Below are 16128 nucleotides of genomic sequence, written 5' to 3' on the forward strand. Positions count from 1 at the left end.
TACGTGCAGAAAAATAATCATGCTCATTGTGATCTAGTCTTATCCAAATAAGTTATTTTTTGTTAGTAATGCTCCCCGATACAATTCTCTTGTATGGCGATGCGCAATTAATGTTGTCTCTGATTGGTCAAATTCAGACTCAAGTAGGGCCTGGCAATAAATCTAATTAATTGAATAAATTAAATTTAAATTGAATCGTTGAAAATTTGCTAAATCGTGAAATGTATTTTGTCTTCTGGATTATTAAAAGCTGTTGTTATGTTCTGTTACATCCAGATGTTATTGTGAGTTGTAATTTTGCACAAGTGGTGGCAGAATGCTGGATGGTTGGTTTAAAATACTTTTTATTTTATTTTTTGGCCATATCGCTTAGCCTCAGACTAAAGTATACAATTAATCCAATATTCATTTTTTGCACGTCTTTGCAATACACATATTGCATGAGTCATTCGTGCGGCAAGATATTTTCCACATATTGTGCAGCCCTAGTATCTCCACCCTCCACTAATGTCTTGCTTCGGAAAACTGATTTCAACAACATTCAAAAATAAATCTAGTCACCTGGTCAACTTTGGCGCAGTCTGATAGCTGTGTCTTCATCAGGTTGTGCTTCAGTGGAAACCTGGGGCAGATGAATAGAAAAATACCAATACAATTAAATTCTTACTAAGACTAGACTGCTATAATATAATTTCATGTAATCATGAATGTGCGACCAGTAATTCTAGTATGTCACATGTATGACACAATATCCAAATGTCATAAGAAATCACGATATGATAATTAACATGATATTGTGAGGTTAGCGATACTCACGATAACTGTAAAAGTAAAATAAAAAAACAAGTCACAATATTGTAAAAAATGAAATAAAAAAATAAAAAAATTATATTGAGAAAAGAATGTACTTTTGCTTTTGAGTTTTAATTAATCTTTTATGTTTTGTCAAACCTTGCACGATATCCCCCCCAAAAAAACAAAATTAAGTGTGACAACACACCATATAAACATACCATAGTGTTTTTCCATTGTAGCGAAATTCAAACATGAAAACCTTCCGGGCATCATGATACACTCTCAGCCTGTTTTCACGTTCCTGTTTGCTTAGAACTTCTCCTCGATATTCAGTAGGAAAGTCTCTCTTCTGAAAGGAGCAGGAACTGAACACTCCTCGACCTTACAAAGAAAAAAGGATACAACAGAAATATTTCATTATAACAATAATGAAAACTAAACCCATACTAAAGAATATTTTACCAATACTCACCTTTGAATTAATTAATATATTTTATGGTGAAGCCATTCTTGTCTTTACCTAAGGATGAAAAGTATGCTACCTCTTCTTTGGGTTTAACTTTTGCCCTCTGTGGCCTCATGACTGACATGTCTCACTGAAGATAATGATCTAAAGCTATAGAAAAAAATTAGTTTCAATCAGTTTGATAGGTAACTTGGTGCAGATGTCTTGAAGTTGACTTTCAGTGTACCATAATAGCCTGTGCAGTGTGCAGTAAATGTGCCAACGAAAATAAAATACAGTGGATAGCACAGCTCTGCTAAATATTTGCATAAATTAAATGTAATGAACACTAACAGACTTTACTGAAATATTTCTATTGAAAGAACAAATTTAAGTAAACACAAATGCAGCAATTTACCAATACTTCATTTATACTGTACTGGTAATACTAAGCCATTGTATATTTTCACATCAAAAACCAGCCTGTTATTGCTTTCCTCTTAAAAATTGCAATTAGCATTCATCTTACTCAACAGACGGTTAGCTCTGCTATGCTAACCGTCGCTAACAGAAGCGTAGCAATTCTAAATAATTAGCTGCATCCATCATAATCAACAGATGGTTAGGTATGCTAACGTAAGCTTAGCTGCACTTACACTGGACTTGCATTATAAATCATTTTCGCGAAAGAGGGAGCAATGTACACAAGCGACCAACAACAACAGGAAAAATTCGAGCTTCAAACCTACCTCATTAGCACAGCTACACGCCATCACATCTCGTGAAGTAAATAGAGCCGGGGGCGGTTCTCTATCGGGGCTGCTAGATGACGTCACTTCCGTACTCAGGGCAATATAATAAATCCCGTTCAAATCAACAAATTGGTTCAGTCGTTGGATTATGAACTTTGTTGATAAGAGTGGCTATTGTTCTATGATTTACAGTGTCAATAAAAAAAAATAGATCACATTTAAAATGAACCCCAAAGGCTCATATATTAAATGAATTACCACAGACGAAAACAAAGGATATTATTGCTAGAATTATAGATCATTTTGTAATCATAAAATGTGATTTCAGTTTCAGTTTTTTAAAAAGGTTTTTTTTTTCATTAACGAAAATGTTTTTTTGCTTTAGTAAATAAAATAACCTTGCTGCTGTCATACAGTTGCTGTCCGAGGATGTTTTAGTACTATACTTTAGTAGCGCTCACCTTTTCTTCTCCAGACAAGCATTTTTCCGGATGCCCCAAACATTTGGAAAGGGGGTTAATCAGAGAAAATAACTTCAACTCTTTTTTTCTTATTTTGGTCTGTATTTATGGAATCCCCTTTTCACTGGTCACACCAGGCCATCCTCCAAAAGTCTTACTCCCTCACCATGGGTGTAGATGCACTCATACCTGCTTACTGCCATTCCTGAGCAAGCTCTACACTGGTGGTGATGTCCTTATCCCGCAGCTGAATCAACTTTGGGAGATAGTCCTGGCATTTGCTGGATTTTCTTGGGTGCCCTGAAGCCTTCTTCACTTAAAGTTTGTAAGGTCACTAAAGGAAATTACTTTAATTTTCATGGCAAATAGGGACTTTGCAATTCATCTAATCACTATAACATTCTGGAGTACATGCAAATTGCCATCATAAAAAAACAATAATAATAAGTCAGCACTGGAGATTTTTAGAAAATCAATGTCATTCTCAAAACATTTGGCCACTGGTGTACAGAAAGATGTTACATTGTAAAGGCAGGGTGGGATGTTAAATGATGAATCAATATACGGCACTGACAGTTTCTCTGTCTCTGCCTCCAGCTGTTCAAAGTGATGTGATAAACAGCTGTTAACCATTGTATATTTTCAAATAAACAACCACTGCAAGAATTAAATACTGAAATATATAATTAAATGTCATAGTGTATTTCATTATTTAATTTATCTACTTAGGAATTGGTGGCTGCAAAAAAAAAAAAAGGCTCTGCGTCTACAGACAAACATTCACAATACACAGCATTTTGAGAAAAAACTGAATTATGGGGACATGTGCGTAATTGTGGGGACAGGTGACGGTCAGCCAATCAAATGCTGTGAAATATACACTGGTGTGAATAATTCATGAAGTGGTGCATTACGAGGACCTTCCTACAGGGGGCGTCATCAAATACACAAAAATACACAAATTCATGTAATTATGGTTTACAAGGACATTGGCTAAAACTTTGGATTTAAGCCTTCTACAGCCCTAGAAGCACTTCTGCATTGAATGAATTATGAGGACATGGGCTGTGTCCTCATAATTCAAAATTTCCTCGCAGTGTTGCGTGTATTCAGGTGACATGTCCTCATAATACACAAAGGCAAACACACACACACACACACACACAAACAAAGCAGCTTGATAAAAGAGAGAATCAGACGACCTTGGAAACATTACAAAAGAATGTGTGTGCATAAAAAAAGCAATATGTGAGCGACAAAGCCAAAAGACATGTTATTCTTCATTTACACTGATGTTCTATTAATCACATTTAATCACAATCAGTGAGAATGAAATGTTGCAAAATTAATTATACCTTTGTGTTCCATGTTGCTTCCATTTCTTCCATAAATCTGTAAATTCTATCTGAAAATTCTGCCTATAAGAGATAGACAGACATAGAACAGAGAGATAGTACCTACTTCAAAACAACATTTCTATTGTCAGATTTAAGACAGACTTTCAGACAAAACAACAATAGTTGTATTTGATGAAGGAATCTGCTAAGACAAAACAAAGTGCATACCAAATAACAAATGTGGTGCTTATAAAACATCAAGAGGAAATAAACCAACTGCTTGAGGGGAGAGAAGGACTAAACCTCTGGAGCACTTCACAGTCTGTATATTGGCCAATTAACTCTGTGAGTCATAATTAGCCAATTTTGTTAATTTGATATTAAATTGTCAAGCACTGTTGTTGAGTTTTAAGCGATAATCTGACTGGTTCATTGTTTTCCCCTTGTTCATTTGGTTGTTGTGATAAATTGCACGTTTTGAGTGTTTACTATCACATTGCTGTTGCAAACAATGGTGCAAATATTACAACTCCCTGTTAAAATGACACAAAGGCTATTGTGTGCGAAATTGTTTTTATGTTGACAATATGACAGGAGAAAAAAATGGCATCTTTAAAACGTACTTACAAATGTAATATATCAAGTACGAGTTTCAAAAGACACATTCCTTAACGTAAAGCTTTAAAAACAGCAAATGTTGAACCACATAAAAAAAAATGCAAACTCTAAAGGAGCAAATCTGTTAGTCCATATTGACAAAAATATGTTGTGCGTGTGTGTGTGATTACCTTGTGTTGTTGCAAAGCAAAAAGGTTAGGATTGTATTGTTGCATGCTAATTTGAAGGCACTCCACATCTCTCAAAAGCTCAAGGTTTCTCATTTTCGCTTGTGCCTCCCTGACACAGATTTGCTTGAGATAACTGTGCAGTTTGAAACCTTTTGTCTGAGAACTAGAAGCACAGGAGAGCTATTATTCCAAATAAATTATTATCAAGGATTCTTGTAAATAAAAGGAAAAAAAAGAAATAGGAGCAAGGCTTGGAAAAAAACAAGGTTAAGCACACGTTCTAAATTCAAATATTATGTTCTACCCATCTTTAGTTGGCACCTAGCGTCTTAACCATAAGAGTCACTTTACTATTATAACAGCTTATTTAACAGTACATCCACTACAGTGTAATGTGGATAGAATACATATTTTACACATATATTTCTAAAATAAGATGTAATTTATTAGAAATATCGCGGCAAATGAAAATGGTAGATTGACAAAATATTTCAAAACACATTTTAGCTTACATCGTTCGTTTATTAGGTCTGGCGTAAACAAACAGCTCCTTTTGCAACTGCAACCTGTTTCTCTCTACAAGCACACGCACGCACGCGCGCGCGCAAGCAAAAGCACGCGCACGTACAAGAACAAACACACATAAGCATCAGCCGTCAGAGGAACTGACTAGACAGAAGACTTTCCGAAATATACACTTAACTTATTGTACCACCTCGCCACAACTGCTATGTCAAAGGTTGGGCAAGATAACAATTCTGTGAACCCCTAAATGTACAAATTGTATTACACGCCAGTTTGAGCATGCCTGGTGCTATCTTAGCGACTAGCTAGCTAGCTAATTAGCTAGCCTGTAAGAGTAAAACAGGCGATGTCATAAAAACGCGAAAGTCTTCTTACCATTGTTGGATGTTGTGTTGAATGGACGTTACCCTTTCTAAATATTTGTCCTGCGCCCGAGCCATAATGGCCATTTTCCTCTCCTTTGCCGCTGAGGCAGAGCGGCGACGAACAAGAGGAGAGACGTGAATATTTACAATGGTTGCCATGAGCACCACTTCCCAGAAGCCCTTCGCCATAAACATGGCGATCACGTGAGGCGAGCTGGAGGACGGCAGGCGCGAGATTTAACAATGTGACTACCCAGTCAGTTTAGGTAAGAAACCAACAGTTATTTTAATCGCTGTACCAATAAACACATTTACTTATCTGCAATGTACTTTAGTTCACATTTACGTATATTGTCAATTTGTGACTGCACATTAGACAGTTCACCCTTGAGGGAGAAAAGTAAATAGCATTCTGAGGGACACTGCAATTTCTTGAGGATTTGTTTTCAATAGTCGTATCTAGTGAATTCCTACACAGGAAAGATTAGTTAAGAAATATATAAATTTTTTAATAATTTAGATTTTGACAGTTTTAATACAGTATGGACAATTCTTAATTGGTGAATACAAGCTCTATGCTAATTGAAAAGCATTATGTATGTTTTTTTTAAATTTCAAAATGTGATTAAATGTATATATAAATGCAGATGCAAAAGTGTGATATGAACAAAAATGGGACATAATTGGGCTAACATTAGAGGAATGTCTTTACTGACAGCCATGAGGCACTGTCTTATACAATATACATTATTACATTATTAAAAATGAAAGAAGCAAAACCACACATGTATACAATTTAGTTCTTAGGCAATCTAAATATTGTACATTGTAATGTAAAAACTGTCCCATATGGCATGCAAGCTACATGCCATGGCACGTTAGCTAGCATGGAGCTTTGGTGGTTTGATCTCATGTTGAGTTAGCCTGGCCAACCAGTCTACACTTTTAATATTTTGTACAAAGAGTAGGACATTTGCGTCAATAATTTCAGCGAATTGGAAGATTAGAGAGATGTTTTGCCTATTTTAATTCAATTAACCTTTATATTTGCCTGCCTGTTGCTTCGAAAAATGGGTAAGTGTCACTCCGAGAATTTTACAATACAACCTTATCAAGACATCCTGGCATGTTACAACAAATGTCCAAACAGAAAACAAACAGAGCCAGACAATGTTTACATTCTTACAGGAACAGCAATACATGTTATCAATGCAGGTGTGTAAACAAGAGTACACCTGGGCAGTGTCAACAAGTAATTATATGCTATATTTACATTATTCAAATCATGACAGCTCCAGTTTTGGGTTACTTAGTAATATGTTACAATAATTTTATTTGGGTAAGACATAATCCACAATTTAATAATATGAGTTACTGATAGCAGTTATTGTCTCTCAAACTCCGCCAATTCTTCCACTCATTTCACGATCCGTATTTTCTTCTGAGAAGATGAGTCTTCTTTTGTTTGGCTGAAGATCCGGCAATGTCAGCATTTCGTTTTGTGAGAATTTCATTGACATAGACATGTTTACCTTTTAACCTTGTAGCTGTATCTCAAAAGAGCCATCTTTTTCTTCCTGTCAACAAACCTGATCAGAACTGCCGATGGCCGTGTGCCCTCAGTTGGAAGCGAAAAGCACATCTGGATGTGCGCTGGATCCACAATTAATCCCAAATCTCTGAGTTGAGTTGTCACTTGCTGTTCGACAGTCTCGTTCGCTGAAGCTTTGTCAGAATCAACTGCACTTGTGCTGGCCACAGCTTTCGCCAGAGGGCCGCGGCGCGGTTTAATCTCAATACCTGTAACTATCACATAGTTGATTCGAAGATTCTGTTCCAAATCATCCACTTTTTGTTCCAAGGTAACAATACGTCGACCTTTTTCTTGTGTCTTTCTTCAGCTGCTGAATTAACTGCAGAAGTGGCTCGATGCTCTTTTTCATTTTAAGTATTTCGGTGACCATTTCTTTGAAAGTTTTGCAAGAGAAAATGTAATCTCCTCAATTTCGTCAGGTCTTTTTCCGCCAGGCATATTGCAACAATGTAGTTAAAAATCCCAATGTCAACAAAATAGTTAGAAGTCACGAGCGAGTGCAGGAGTACTGATGCGTCCTTCCTCGACAGATGCGTCCTTGATTCAATGACAAACGCGTCCTTGATTCGAGTACGTTGTGTTACGTCATGTTATGTCGAATATTTATGAATGAAGAAAGTTTTATACTTGAGTAAATTGTGTTTTACCATTCACGGTCTGTGTTTCCAAAGGGGTCGTCATTGTAGAGTGACGTTACTTGTAGTCCGTCGGTGAAGTTGGGGTACTTTTTTTTCCCGACTTCGCAAGTGGAATTTCCAAGTTCAAGGGGGCGTTCCCGTACTCACTTCTGGTTTGAACACGGAAAAGTCAGACTTCCGACCATCCTCGAATGCAGCATTACTGTACTTAATGAAAGCCCGTGACTACGTCTTGTTGTCGTTGTTACGGATGACAGTATCGCGCCAAACTCCACTAATACATATTCAATTGTAAATATAGTTCAGCGTTGTTGTATATGCTGTGTTTGTCAATGGATGGAGCCACCGGTCCTCTGCCTTGCAACCAGGAAGTGGACGTGTGCAACGGTTGCTCCGTAATCTATTTCTTCTTCGGTACAATAAAGTTAAAAAACAAACAAAAACAAACTGTTTCTCCTTCGGTTGTTACTTCAGATCTTTTCTGTGCATTGCTGTTGATATAGCACCTCCTTAATGGCACAATGCTGCAACTGCAGTTAAAATACGTTGCTGCCGAGCTCAATCAACACAGCTGGAGCGCTGCGGCTGTGTTGAGCGATATCAGTCGCTCAGGCTGGAGGCGGCGAGCAAATTAGGTGGTGGTGGCGGCCGCCTTTGAATTTTCTACATAGGAAAAACCCTGACTTTTAAGTACAATGCATTTGCATTTCATCTTTTAGAACTGTGTTTTGAGACATTGAGATACTAACTGAACCGCTTATCCTCACTAGGGTCGCGGGCGTGCTGGAGCCTATCCCAGCTCTCTTTGGGCAAGAGGAGCACCCTGAACTGGACGCCAGCCAATCGCAGGGCACAAATAGACAAACAGCCATTCAAACTCACATTCACAACTACGGAGAATTTAAAGAAGGTATGGTCAACTGGCGAACCTCGTGGCCATCAAAAAAAGGGAGGTGGGTGGATTATAAACGTGTTTCCTCCACCCTCCGCTACATTTGATACCTGCATACTCACGTGACACAGATTTTTCTCTTTTCTTTTTTTCCAATATTTATAACATTTTTGTTTTTTGTTTTTTTGGTGGGAGGAGCCAGCTCACATTTATCGTGGAAAACACATATTGGAGGTTTGTCAGCATTTTTTTATCAATTTTGTTGCTGGAGTAAACCCACGCAGGCACAGGGAGAACATGCAAACTCCACACAGGAAGGACAAAGCCGGAATCAAACCCTGCACCTCAGAACTGTGAGGCGGACATGCTAATCAGTGCTCTACCGTGCTTAGGGAAAATAGTTTTTTGCAACATCACAGAAAATGGCGAGTAGACAGTTGTTTTTTTCCCACAATTAGCGGGGCATAATGTGTGAATATTGTGTAAGAGAAAAGTGTTTTTCTCCTTGTTGTAAGTCCTAAATTGTAATGCTATATCAAGCAAAGCAGTTACTATGATTTTTGTTGTGAAGTTCCATCTCATTTTCATTCAGTATACTGTCTAGTCTAAATACCAACCATCAAAGTACACCTATTCATTTGATAAGATTCCCTTTCTATCAGATACAAATGTCTTATTAGCTTGCATGGTTGCAGAATCATCACGTCATCTCATCTTACATTATCAAAGTTCACCATTGACAGCCGTCCCAATGTTGCATTTTAAACGCAGCTGTGTGTCATTTTCTAATTTCATTCCTGGGATTCAGAATCTGACAGCTCCTCCAAGTACAAACCCTAATCAAGCAAATTCACCAATTTCGGTTCAATCAAATTGCTTTTTAGCTGTTGAATTGGGGAGTTTTGTTGTCCTTTTCTAATGCTAATCTGCCCGATTCAGTGTCTCTCTCAGGGGCTATTTGTTGTGAAATAAACCCCCTTGTTTGCCTCCTGCATGTATAATTGATATTGTTGCAGGGCTTTTTGTCTGTGCTGTTGAAAGGTGGAAAGCGACCCTTTGGAGGCCATGAAGAAAATTGGACTTGCCGCATTGCTATTCCAGCTGACCTCAGTGGTGTTTATTACATTTGCTGGATGTTCATATGACTGCAGACAGCATTTACTGCATGTCCGTCAGCTTGTAAGATAGCCGATAAAAGTTTTGCCCTATATTTCATTAACATTAACATATGTTTCATTTAAAATGTAAAAAAAAAAAAAAAGAAGAAGTTTAGAACCACGATGCCCCATTCAGAATCGTCCTGTAGTCACTTTTACATAGCTGTGATTTATCCGCCTGTTTTTCAGGTCGCTGTTTTGTAGAAAAAGGCTCTTGATATGAAATCTTGTTCGCCAGTATTACACCTCCAGGAGGTACTATCTGGTCAATGTGTTAAAAACAATCCGATATGTATCAAAATCTAATCATCTGATTCCCGAATACTGTGTTGCTGTGTAAAAAGCAAGGATAGAGTGATCTAAGATATAAGGTATGGTATACAACAAGGGTCACCAACCTTACTGAGGGCTACTTCTTTGGCACTGATTAATGTGAATGGCTACCAGTTTGATACTTCTGAACAAACTAATTTTCTCAAAGTACTTAAAGTAATAATATGAAATTATGAGAAGATACTGATCATGTTAATGTTTTCTCACAATTAGGAAATGTTCGGAAATGAAATAGCAATATGCGACACTTTATTACTGCCCTGTGATTGGCTGGCATCCAGTTCAGGGTGTACCCCACCTACTGCCCGAAGCCAGCTGGGATAGGCTACAGCACCCCGCGACCCTTGTGAGGACAAGTGGTTAAGAAAATGGATGGATGGATGGACACTTTATTACTATTAAACTTAGCCATGTTCAGATGATCAATTCCACAAAAATCACAATATCCCATCACTAGTGATCACCACGTTTGTGATCCTGACCTGAACTACGATATGTGTAAACTACGGTATCCAGATATGCAAAACCCTGAAATCCCATACTCTAAAGCAGGGCCGAGTCCCATTGCAGTACGCTCAATTAACATTGCAGACATACTGTACTAAAAAAAAAAGGATTTAGAAAAAAAAAACATATGCTAAGATGGTATATATTCAGTTAATTTGTTGTGCTTACATTTTAGGCATTTGGTCAGTATTTACTGTTCTCCATTCTGGGTGGATGGCGGTCTATCACCTGTAGTTTTCTGTTTGTTCTTTTATGTAGGGATGGGTAAAAATATCAATCAATGCATCGCAGTGCTCCCCCCAAATGAAATTTTCAGCATATCATATGAATTGATTCACCTCTTGGCCTGTGGGTTATGCTTTGCATGTGTTTCACATTGTATGGATGGAGGCTGCTTTGGACCAAACAGCAAATTTAATGGTGACCAAACCAAGCAGTAGCGACATGACGCCAATGCCTTCAACCTTTCAACAAGTCTGACAATATGTGTCAATTTGGAATCATGTGTATTGTGTAGTTTTGGAACACAGGAAATAGACAAAAGTATGTAAAGTATTTTGTGACATATCACATACGGCACCTTCCGTAATTATTGGCACCCCTTGTTAAGATGTTTTCCTTGGCTTCTAATAAATTTATTCTTTTTCTAAGTAATATAGGACAATTTTTTTAAAGAGAAAAAACAACATTGAACTAAATTGCAAAAAATTAATAAAATCCCACATGAAGAAATAATTATTTTACATCAAATACTGTGCAACAATTATTAGTACTACAGTACTAATGTTAATTTTTTGTACAACCCTCTTTTGCCAACAAATCAGTACCTAATCTTCACAAGATGGGAGAATACAGAAAGAGGGATACTCGACCATTCCTCTTTAGCACAATTTCTCTATCGTGGGCCCTCTCATTTCACTCTCTTTTTTAGCCCCCTCCACAGATTTTCAATGGGGTTGGGGTCTGGGGATTGAGTGGCCATGGGAAGAGCTTGATTATGCGTGTGGTGAAATGTGTCTACAATTTTCAGTATGAGAGTATACACATAAACACACATATGCATTCAGGTACAGTGCGTATGTGTACAGTAAATGTATGTTATATTCTTGAATGAAACATTTTATTCTGAAACCCATTAAATGTTTTTTTCTTAAATTGCATTACAATATTTTCCTCTCTATGTTATGCTAGCAAGAACAGGCTTGGTGTAATATTCATCTCTCTTTCTTTCAGGCAGAAAATCCCTCAAGATGACTGGTAAGGCTCAAACCTAATCATCATTATCATCTTTGTCTTTGTTTTTATTTGCACCCCAACTTATCCCTTAAAGCCAAAGAAAAAGTAGATATTCCAAATGAAGACTAAACTAATAATGGCTTAAACAAAAAAAAACAAAAAATTCAGGTTCAGCAGTAATCATTTTATCACTGACTAAAATTATATTTTATTAGATGTTCATTTACATACAGTATTTAGAACAGGTGCTGTATTGTCAGGCAAATCAATACCTTGCACTGCATGAGGCCAGACTCAAAACACATTGCAGGGTGTTAGATTTTTTTTTTTTTAACAAATAAAATATCCACTAAGCAACAAACTAATTTTGTTTTCAATAATACAACTAAATCAAGTTGTGGATTTTTTTTTTATTATATTTAAATATAGTTTTTTTTAGTGTGTCCATACACACACGTGCATTTTAATAATTTATTGTTTATTTTGACAGTGATCAACTGTAACAACATTATACTGCTTATTTTTAGTTTTGGACTCCAAATTTCCTAGCTTTTTCTCTTATGACAGAGGTTGCATGTGTATGGACAGCGATATGCCCTAACAGAGGTCACAATTTGAATACGAATTAACAGCTAGTAAATTAAATTGATATTCAGTACACATCTCTTGTGAATCCTCTAGACCTTTGTTCGCGTGGCTGGCAGAGACCGCGTTCAGCCCCTAGCTAGGCAGAAACATCTGTGCAGTTAATATTTTGATAAACAAGCTTACACAAATGCTAATTTATCATTTTGAAACCATCCCTTTTCTTCTGCCCCCTTGTGTATGAAATAGTTGGCTCAAATCTCTGGTTTCAGCGTGGTTGTTTATTCATGTCTCATTTCATTGCGGCGCCTTCACCATAATTTCTACATTGAGACTTTTTGGGGCATTATTGCAAATGCTGAGTTTTTATTTAGTGTAAGAAGAAATGACCTATTATAGACAGTTTTCAGTGAAATAAATATTTTTTGATAACACTGCTATTTTGAAGTGGTTTGAACATATCCCATTGCTTGGGTTCCCTTTGAGCCTGACTGTTCATACTGTATTTATTTATTTATTTTTATCAACATGCTTTCTATATTAACACTAGCATGAACACCCTCAGGTTTGATGTTTTAATTCAATGTTCACTTACTTTTTCTCTAGAAAAACTGATTTTACTTCATATTTGAATTACTCCACTTGTAGTAGGCACTTGTAGTTGGCACATAACTGACTTAATGTTTTCACCCCTAAAAAAATATTTAAATGATTAAAACAGATACAGTAATGCTATTAGTGGTATCTGTTCAAAACCAGCCTTGGTCAGGTTTAAAAAGGGCTAGAAAATGCTATAGTGTTTTATTTTTGTGATTGAGTGTCCGTTGTCCCTATACTGTAGTTTATTCGTGTGTCTTTGTTTAATGACATTTTGGGCTATGAGAGGAAAGCAATTAGTTAAGTGCTATCGAGTGGATGAAAAGCTGCAACAAATCCTCTTTATAATTTCATGGAAAAGAAAGCTCACTGTTGAATGGGTTGAAGCTGATTTAGTTTCATTAGTGCTTTTTTGGTTGTTAGCTAAGAAAAAGACAATAGGGCTGGTTATCACTTTAATTGTAGACTTAGTACATTATTTATGAAATTTTATATAACATATTTCCTACCGTATATGGATAAGAATGACTGTAGAAATCGGATGCATTGGGATGCTGCACTTGTTTGGTATTTGAATAAACAAGGAAGTCTGGAGTGCTGTCTGAGAGAACAATACTCCAGTGTGGTTTCGAGCAAAGACTTGCATCTAACGACAGTCAGTACTTGTTACCGTATGCACATCTTCTGATACTGTGGTTATTGAGTGTTATCTGAGCGGGTCAGCTTTTGTTACATTTTCTTGAATATTGTATTTCTTCACGTAGGCATCTACTATGAGCATTTTCAAAATATTTGTAGATACATTTTAGATTTACAAAAATGCAAAGGAACATTTGTTTTTACACATTGTTTTAACAGAATAAATGCTTTATAACAAAGAAAAAAATTGAATGTCCATGTCCATACTAAACTAGTTGTAGTTGGTCCTGAATCAACAGCGTCTCTGCTGGTTGCACTGGTTGAACTGCTCTCCATTTCACAATGGCAGAGAGTGCATTTTGGACTTGCGCCTTCATTGACAACAACAGAATATCACAATGTGCGGTAATAGAGAGAAAGACAGAGAGGCATTTCACTTATGAATATGTATGGCATGAACACCATTATAGTTAAGCAAGAAACTTAATTAACCCTTTATCTTTCTCCAAACAACTCCACTGCAATGCCATTGACTACGTTTACATGCAGGGAATAAAAACTTGAAAATTGGCAATGTTCGGGTTTTGAAATATCATGTAAACAGACGCAATAACTCGAATATGGTCTTATTTGGGTTTTAAAAACCCAAATAAGACCCCTGGGTTACCCCTTTCAAAACCCGAATTATTGTGCATATAAACGCATTCAGATTACCTCGATCGATCAGGGCATTGTTTTTCGCTTTGCGCATGCTCTCTATTTTCTTTTTCGTCTTCTTTACTTCTTCTTCGCTTATTTGATTCGCACGGAATCTTGGTCTATGTAGTCACGATTAGTATGCGCAGCTTGGTCCTTGCTAAAGGAGCCTCCCTTGAAAACATGGATTTCTCCGCTGCGTTTTCACAATATTTTGTGTCTGAAAACGCCACAGTTTGTGCCCAAATACACATACAGTAAATACAAGTACTGAAGTCCGTGCTTCTGGTGTGTAACCCACCGGAAATACTCAAGCCGATGTTAACAAACATAATGCTTGCAGCAAAGAACCACACTTCTGGAGCGAGGAGGAAACCGACTACTTTATTTAGGGTGGTTAGTGACATAAATATAATGTATTTTATTGACTGTATAGTAAGTTAAAAGCGGAATGACCTTAATTACGTTGTCCGCATGTCACGGTCCGAACGGGATATTCCACTTGAGCACAAATGAGCATTTAAACGGGAGTAACTCTGTCCGCCACGCATGTAAACGTGTTACCTCGATTGTTTCAGAAACTTGAATTCTGACCTTAACCCGAATATTGACTGCATATGAACGTAGTCATTTTGAGTAGTTCACAATCAATATGTATCTAATAACATGACAAAAGTATAACAACTGTAAATAGAATACATCATACTCACCAGAAAATGCTGATTATTTATGGATGAAATTCACCTGCTTTCTGTAAACTAGCTCTAGCACTCAGATATGCTGCTCTCGAAATGTTGAATGATCTTCTTCTGGAAGGAAACAAGCCAGCTAGCAAAGGTGTTGACCAACCTACCCTCATAATCGCAATATGTTCTTGAAAAGTTTAATTATTAAAAAAAGAATATTGAATAATGTCCGACATTCGTCCTCCTCTGTCATAAAGTGCGCACGTCACAAGACTATTTAGCTCACTCAATCAAAGGAGTGCAACTTGCCAAAGCCTGCTCGGTGGCCAAGAGTGCTGAATTGGAAATTTGAGCCGTTAAAAAAAAATTATAATATTGCTAACATTGTGCACGTGTCATGAGCTAGCAATACTGAATGTGAAGGCTCTGCACAGATTACATTGACATAGCAGCACACGGAAACGGAAATCTTGGACAAAGAAAAACAAAATCTTACAAATACACTACTGGAATATGGGCAGCCAAGAGAATGGCTATGAAATTAGGATAATAAACTGTTGAAAATGAATACAGTTTTATTTTAATTGAATTTTAAACGTAGGTCAGACCTTTAACTATTGGCAATACTGTAATAAAAAAAAGAAAATATGTGTGTTTAAGAAAACCAGACTTATAAAATTATAGCACTCGGTGACAGCACTTCTTGAAATGAAAAAAAGTACAGCCAAGCGCTTATTTTTATTTTTTGTTGAGTACATGCAGCCAAGGATAAACACCTCATTATTTGAGCACCTTTCCTCGCACCCAAATGGCCTGGATGGCCCATTTGACCCCATCCTCGAAGAAAGGCATATAGGGCACATCACTTCCACATTAAGGTATCAGGGGATGCTTTGTTTGTTTGCGTGAGGGGCATCCTCTCCCGTCTCTTCCAAGGGTCACACTGGGTTGACACGTCTGCTGGATGTCATTGCGCTTATGTGGGTTTAGTCTTCCAGGTCAAATTATCCTTCAATTTGAAATGAAAATGGAAACAGTAGAGGCAAGGATCAGCTCAGGCCCAGGCTTTCTCCTCTGTATTAAGCCATCACAGTGTTGTA

The 16128-nt window shown here is 37.1% G+C and overlaps 1 protein-coding gene and 2 long non-coding RNA genes across 4 annotated transcripts in view; 1 reads left to right on the plus strand and 2 right to left on the minus strand.

Annotated features, from left to right (window-relative positions):
- The window catches only part of kiz (kizuna centrosomal protein), a 38963-nt gene extending 33326 nt beyond the window's left edge, over positions 1-5637 (minus strand). Inside the window, exons 1-3 of the mRNA XM_086095269.1 lie at positions 5479-5637; positions 4579-4741; positions 3809-3871 (exon numbers count right to left, since the gene is read on the minus strand). Coding sequence (XP_085951395.1) covers positions 3809-3871; positions 4579-4741; positions 5479-5627 — 375 coding nt within the window. The 5' untranslated portion in view covers positions 5628-5637. The remainder of the gene's footprint in view (positions 1-3808; positions 3872-4578; positions 4742-5478) is intronic.
- On the minus strand, positions 560-3799 carry LOC147163099 (uncharacterized). The gene is made up of 4 exons (XR_015097127.1): positions 1990-3799; positions 1268-1411; positions 1014-1176; positions 560-622 (listed from the first exon to the last, which is right to left on the minus strand). It is a non-coding gene; the product is annotated as an uncharacterized LOC147163099 (long non-coding RNA).
- The window catches only part of LOC147163100 (uncharacterized), a 38218-nt gene continuing 27652 nt past the window's right edge, over positions 5563-16128 (plus strand). The window contains exons 1-3 of one of the 2 annotated variants that reach the window (XR_015097126.1): positions 5563-5734; positions 8471-8610; positions 11823-11846. This is a non-coding gene — a long non-coding RNA (uncharacterized LOC147163100). Of the gene's footprint in view, positions 5735-8470; positions 8611-11822; positions 11847-16128 lie in introns of those variants that run through there. The other variant, XR_015097125.1, reaches the window with a different exon arrangement.

The sequence above is a fragment of the Leptonotus elevatus genome, chromosome 14 (genome assembly GCF_054856555.1).
Source record: "Leptonotus elevatus isolate MCC_2025b chromosome 14, RoL_Lele_1.0, whole genome shotgun sequence".
Lineage (NCBI taxonomy): Eukaryota > Metazoa > Chordata > Actinopteri > Syngnathiformes > Syngnathidae > Leptonotus > Leptonotus elevatus.